This window comes from Ahaetulla prasina, chromosome 1, assembly GCF_028640845.1.
Source record: "Ahaetulla prasina isolate Xishuangbanna chromosome 1, ASM2864084v1, whole genome shotgun sequence".
NCBI classification, from domain to species: domain Eukaryota; kingdom Metazoa; phylum Chordata; class Lepidosauria; order Squamata; family Colubridae; genus Ahaetulla; species Ahaetulla prasina.
In genome coordinates, this window is record NC_080539.1 from 331200289 (window position 1) to 331206319 (window position 6031).

At 36.5% G+C, this 6031-nt stretch overlaps 1 protein-coding gene across 1 annotated transcript; it reads right to left on the reverse strand.

The window, feature by feature from the left end:
* Positions 1-555: 555 nt before the first annotated feature.
* Positions 556-5863, reverse strand: NDUFB1 (NADH:ubiquinone oxidoreductase subunit B1). Its single transcript, XM_058168622.1, has 3 exons — positions 5742-5863; positions 3782-3926; positions 556-969 (listed from the first exon to the last, which is right to left on the reverse strand). Exons 2-3 carry the CDS (start codon positions 3916-3918, stop codon positions 933-935), a joined length of 174 nt encoding a protein of 57 aa, XP_058024605.1. The 5' UTR covers positions 3919-3926; positions 5742-5863; the 3' UTR covers positions 556-932.
* Between the last annotated feature and the right edge of the window lie 168 nt (positions 5864-6031).

Consider the following 6031-nt stretch of genomic DNA (forward strand, 5'->3'; position numbering starts at 1 on the left):
TTTGCTATCACTGCGATTTTGTATTATCGCTTTTTCGTTTTGATGTGCAGGCCTACCAAATCTGGATTGCCAAATGGTTGCTATCATTCTCTTTCAGTTTACCGGTCACCAGAACTTTGGCAGCTAAGATATAGTAGCCCTAAATTTAAAGATTAAAATAATCATTTTGTAAGATGGTGCTCAGAGTGTGATGTGTGCACCTTTGGAAGACTTTAAAAGAACAGTTTAGAGGCAAACGAACAGGTTACTTTTGGAAGAAAAGGACATCTGCCTAGTCAGCCAAATCAACTGTGACAATGAATGGAGTAATATGTCAGTTTGTCTGACATCCAAAACACACTTAAGCTGTGATTTGTTTAGCTGAGGCTTTTTCAGTAATTACAATTGGTTGGATTTATAATGTGCCAAAACCTAGCAAATTAAGTTTTCTATAAACACATATTCAATATAGTATGTAAGTAACAGAAACCAAATATTTTAAAGAACTAAATATTACAGTCACCATAAAATATAACCCCCCCCCAAAGGTAGTATCAATAATATTTTGTAAAAAAATAATAATACATGTTTTAATTCTATTTCAGGGTACTTTTATTTAAATGCACAAAAAGATCAATTGTCAAGGAAGACATTCCAGAAAAATTTATGAAGAATATATACATAATTGTATCTGATCCCTACCAACTACAATCCTATAGTTTACAGAATGTAACTATATCCTCTGAAGCTGACTGAAAGGTTCAAGTTCAGAGAGACAGTTTCTCAGGAACACACTGTAACAACCTTCTTAATAACCTTTCAAATTATATGTTTGAATGACATTATATAGTTGGGGCTACATACTTTTTGAACAAAGGTAATACTAGATTCTATTTTCATTATGGAACAATCACTTATTCAAACTGTAGGAGAATCAACTCTCATTTGACGCATTATTTCCATATAGCATCTTCACCAGGTTTTAATTCCCTATAAAAAGAGAAGAAAATATTACAATTTTAAAAATAAATTATGACAGATTGGTACATTATACATTTTAAAGTAGGCTTAAATAATTAGCTTTAAAAATGGAAAGCAAAGCTAGAATGTACAGGTATTCTCTATAATTATATACAATTATATGCATAATTCAAGGGGAGAGCACCCCGAGGCTCCAGTTGGTCCAGAATGCGGCTGCGCGGGTGATAGAGGGAGCCCCTCGTGGCTCCCATGTGACACCTCTCCTGCGCAGACTGCACTGGCTACCTGTGGCCTTTCGGGTGCGCTTCAAGGTTTTGGTAACTATCTTCAAAGCGCTCCATAGCATAGGGCCGGGTTACTTACGGGACTGTCTGCTGCCACCGATTGCCTCCCACCGACCTGTGCGCTCTCACAGGGAGGGACTCCTCAGGGTGCCGTCAGCCAGGCAGTGCCGGCTGGCGACACCCAGGGAAAGGGCCTTTTTTGTGGGGGCTCCCACCCTCTGGAACGAACTTCCCCCAGGACTTCATCAACTTCCTGACCTTCGAACCTTTCGCCGCGAGCTTAAGACACATCTATTTATCTGCGCAGGACTGGACTAGAATTTTAAATTTTAAATTTGGTGTTAACGGGGTTTTATTATCTTATTGTAGTTTTAATATTCGGCCTTATTTAATAAGTTTTTTAAATTGGTGTTTTATTTTGTATTTATATGTATGTTTTATTAGGCTGTAAACCGCCCTGAGTCCCTTGGGAGATAGGGCGGTATAAAAATGCGATTAAATAAATAAATAAATAAATAATAAAATTAGCTTGTTCTTGCAAATATTTGTGAATAGTTTCTCCCGTTTGGTATTTATTCTTTTAATTATTTTTGTAAGGCAGCAAACATACTCAACACACCCTCTTCCTCCTATTTTCCATAACAAAAACCTTTGAGGTGGGTTGAGCTGAGACACTGATTGGCCCAAAGTCATCTAGCCAGTTTTCATGCCTAAAGACAGGACTAGAACTCAGTCTCTCAGTTTCTAGCCTGAGTTCCCCATGTTGTATACATCCAGAAAAATGGATGTATACATCCAAAAAATGATTTTTGAATTTTCCAGCTGCAAAACTTATTTCACCCCTTCTATCCACAGCTGCACATATGTGAAACAAAATGAAGATATAAATGGATAGGGAAAGCTATGTCGTATAGTGCTTTGCTTTCAGCTGGCTCACATTTCCCCCCAAATTATATAGCAATAGGAATAGCATTTAGATAGCCACCAAAAAGATGGACTGCAATGTTGTCCAAGATGCTACTGCTGATATAATTGAGCAGCTGATTCTCTCAACTGTGTAACAGAGAGTGCAAGTTAAGTCACTTATTATTTTTATTAACTGAAGGGTGTTCTGTAAACATATTCCAAGGCTAAGCAAGATTTGAAGGTTAAGAGGGAGAAAAATGTTTAAAGCACTAAACAATCTGATATAAAAATTGAAACTATTAAGGAAATCTGCAACATTTACAAATAGGGCAAGAGGCAATGATACTTTATCTTAAATTCTAGAGTTGGTGAAAAAATAGCAGGCAAATCTTTCTTTACAGATAAACTTAAAGTCAACAGGATAATACAAGCAAAGGAAGTTACAGAAGCAATGGCAAAGGGAACATCCTAATAAGCTTTAGCACAGTAATCAAGAGGTGAAATAATTAAGTCTACTAAACACAGATATCCACAATACTTATTGAAATATGGGTACTCAACAAAAGCTAGTAACAGTGGAAAAGAAAGGAAGGAAAGTCAAGTACAATAAATTTGTCATTTTCTAAAGCCCAAGGTAGCCATGAGTAAAACAAAAGGAATGAGAGAGGCATTCTTTTGGAGCTAAAGTAGCATAAAATAACAAAATATAACAAAGAAAAAATACTATATAGGAACATGACATTTTCAGAATCTTGTATTTGGTTCTAAATGTTTTAGGATGAATAGAAATAGGCTAGGATAGGATAGGATAGGATAGGATAGGATATAGAATTTTTTATTGGCCACATGTGATTGGACACACAAGGAATTTGTCTTGGTGCATGTGCTGTCTGTACATAAAAGATACTTTCATCAAGAATCATAAGGTAATGATTGATGATAGTCATACAAATAAGCAATCAGGAAACAATATAAATATAAATCGTAAGGATACAAGCAAAAAAGTTACAGTCATACAGTCATAAATGGAAGGAGATGGGTGATGGGATCAATGAGAAGATTAATAGTATGAAGGTAAATATTATTAGGCTTAGAAATAAAGTCATGAGGCAGAGATTCATTTTCATAATCATGGTATCCATGCTCAGAAATACTACTCTTCCAAATTCCAAGGGTGTCTTACTGCAACCTATTGATAACAAACTTCTTTGTAAAGGTTGGAAATAAGTTTTTCCCATCTTTCTACATGTATTTTAATTTAGTACTATTTTTTATTCTTTTAATTATATATTATGCATGTAACTGCTGTTTCTATTATGAACTTTTTTATCTGCCTTGGTATAAATAAGTAAGGATAAGTATCAGTCAAGTATGTCTAGGAACACAATAACCATATTCGCCATTACCGGTATGTAGAGCTTCAAACCATATTTGGAGCAATACTATACATAACATATTACAATATAAATCATTTAAAGGAAGAATTTAATAATTGTGATATTTTACACACTTCAGTAAAAATGCAGTAGCAGCTATATTTACCAATACTTTTCTCAAGTATACTTTTCAGAAGCAATTTCACCATCCAGAAAGAATAAGGTGCTTGTAAGAAATCAATTAAAATAATTAACCTTTGATATAATTTGCTCTTGTTTCTGAATATTGCCAGTTTCTCATCATTCTTCTTGTCAAAGTACCATCCCACCAAGAATCCTAGGGGACACAATGTAAGAGGCCAGAGATCTCGCACCAATTGAATAATAGGCATGGTAGTTACTATGAAGAAAAAGGACAAAGGAAGGATTACAAGTAATAGCATATTTCCACATGAGCATCATTGCTTATAATAAAAGATGATACCGGGGTGAAATGTAAAATTTGTTACTACCGTTTCTGTGAGTGTGGCTTGGTTGGGGGGGGGTATAATGTGACTGGGTGGGCATGGCCAACTTCTTTTTTTTTTTTTTTACTTTTAAAAGCATTTTTTCTTCAACCTCTTCGGCTGAAGAGGTTGCAAAAATGTTTTTAAATGGTTTTGATGATCCCAGATGAGTTGCCTGATTGCCAGAAGCCTTTAAAAGCTTTTTTTTTACAGCCTCTTCGGCCAAAGAGGTTGTAGAAAAAATGCTTTGAAAAGGTTCTGACAATCCCAGCTGAGCCGCGCGATCATTAGAGGCAGCGATTTTTGCTACCGGTTCTCCAAACCACCCATCGCTACCAGATTGGGCGATCTGGTCTGAACCGGGGCATTTCACTCCTGGATGATACCTATTTGGCCGCAAGTTCATTGTTATTGTAAAACAAATCCCATTGGTTTGATGTGAATTATGGAGAAAACAAACATTTTATGTGGACAATATTTTATTGTAACTTAAATTTTGCGTGTAGCATAGATTGTGGTATAGAAGTATCCACAAATGCTGGCATTTGTAAAATTATGAAACATGTATGGGGATGTCACAATGAAAGCTTTTCCCTTACTTATGATACAAATACACAAGGAGCCAAATTTGTATCAAATCATTTGCCAGGCTTACCCCATAGAGACAGACTTGTAATCGTGGAACAAATCAAAGGAATTGCACTTGATAAAAATCAATGTAACTGAAATGTGCAAATCCTGTACACAAATCCCAAAACTTTGTAATCCCAAATACATATGTATTTTGATGTTATTTACTATATTCAATTTTGTAAATTTACTGTCATTTACTATAATATAATATAGGTTAATGAAAAGCCCAAAACGGATGATGATGATAATGATAACTGTTAAATCCTGGCACTTATGACTCGCACTTTGTTGTGTCATTAAAAAGAATTGCCAACCTGCCCTTCAAACAGAACTGCAAACATTTCTCTTAACAACTTGCCTCGTCCAATTTAAAAAAACTTTTAAAAAATCTGGGCGCTACAAAAACAAAAGGCCACTTTCCATCAGTTTTATCCCGTGTTTTGGTATTATGTTTTAACTAATTCACCCAGAATTGTAGTTATATTGGGGGTGGGGTTTGTGATGGGTGGGTATATAAATCGAATCAATCAGCTTTATTTCTAAGAATCTACAGGCTCCACATGTATTCTTAGAAAGTTTTTTTTTAAAGGATGGCTTGCCAGCCTAATGCTTTGCTTGAAAGTGTGACATTGGCCAGGACAGGCCAATACATCTGATTTATTATGGGAATTCCTTTTCTATTGCAGAGCTGTAGCATTCTGTAATGGGTATTTAATTCCCAGTCTGCTCCAGATGCAAGCAAAATGTCTAGCTCCTTTCTAACGGGAGAAGCTTATAATAGGAAGAAGTCCTCTTCCCCAATGCATTTTGCCCAAAATATGATTGTACGCCCTGAGCAACTAACCCAGGAATACACCTTATTTTGGGCATAGGTGATACTAAGCTACACATGCATTCAGTCTGAATTAGTAGTTGAAAAATTAATATGATGGAAGCCCGAGATCTTCCACAGTGTGCATAGTGTGTATCCACTATAGGCAAACCAATGTCGCCTCCAGTCTCCTGAAGACATCAGACGCACCCTCATCAGTCCCCCTCTGACTCTCTCCCTGCATTCACCACAACACTACTCTTACCGGTCCAAACGACCTAGGCCTCATCCAGGGTCAACTAAACCCAAAACGACCTCTCAGTTTACCGATGAGGCTTCGGAAAGCTAGCTATCCGGGACGAACCATTAAGACGAGCGGGAAAGGAAGGGCGTATAAAGCTATTTTATTTCACGCATCCCCTCGCGAGTCAATGTATTTTTTTTTGTTTCCTTAAAGCATGGTTAGAAACCCAATTCTGGTGGATGATATAGGTATGTATCACGATACCATTGACAGTGCTCCCCCCCCTCTTAACTGCGTAGGTAGTACAATCC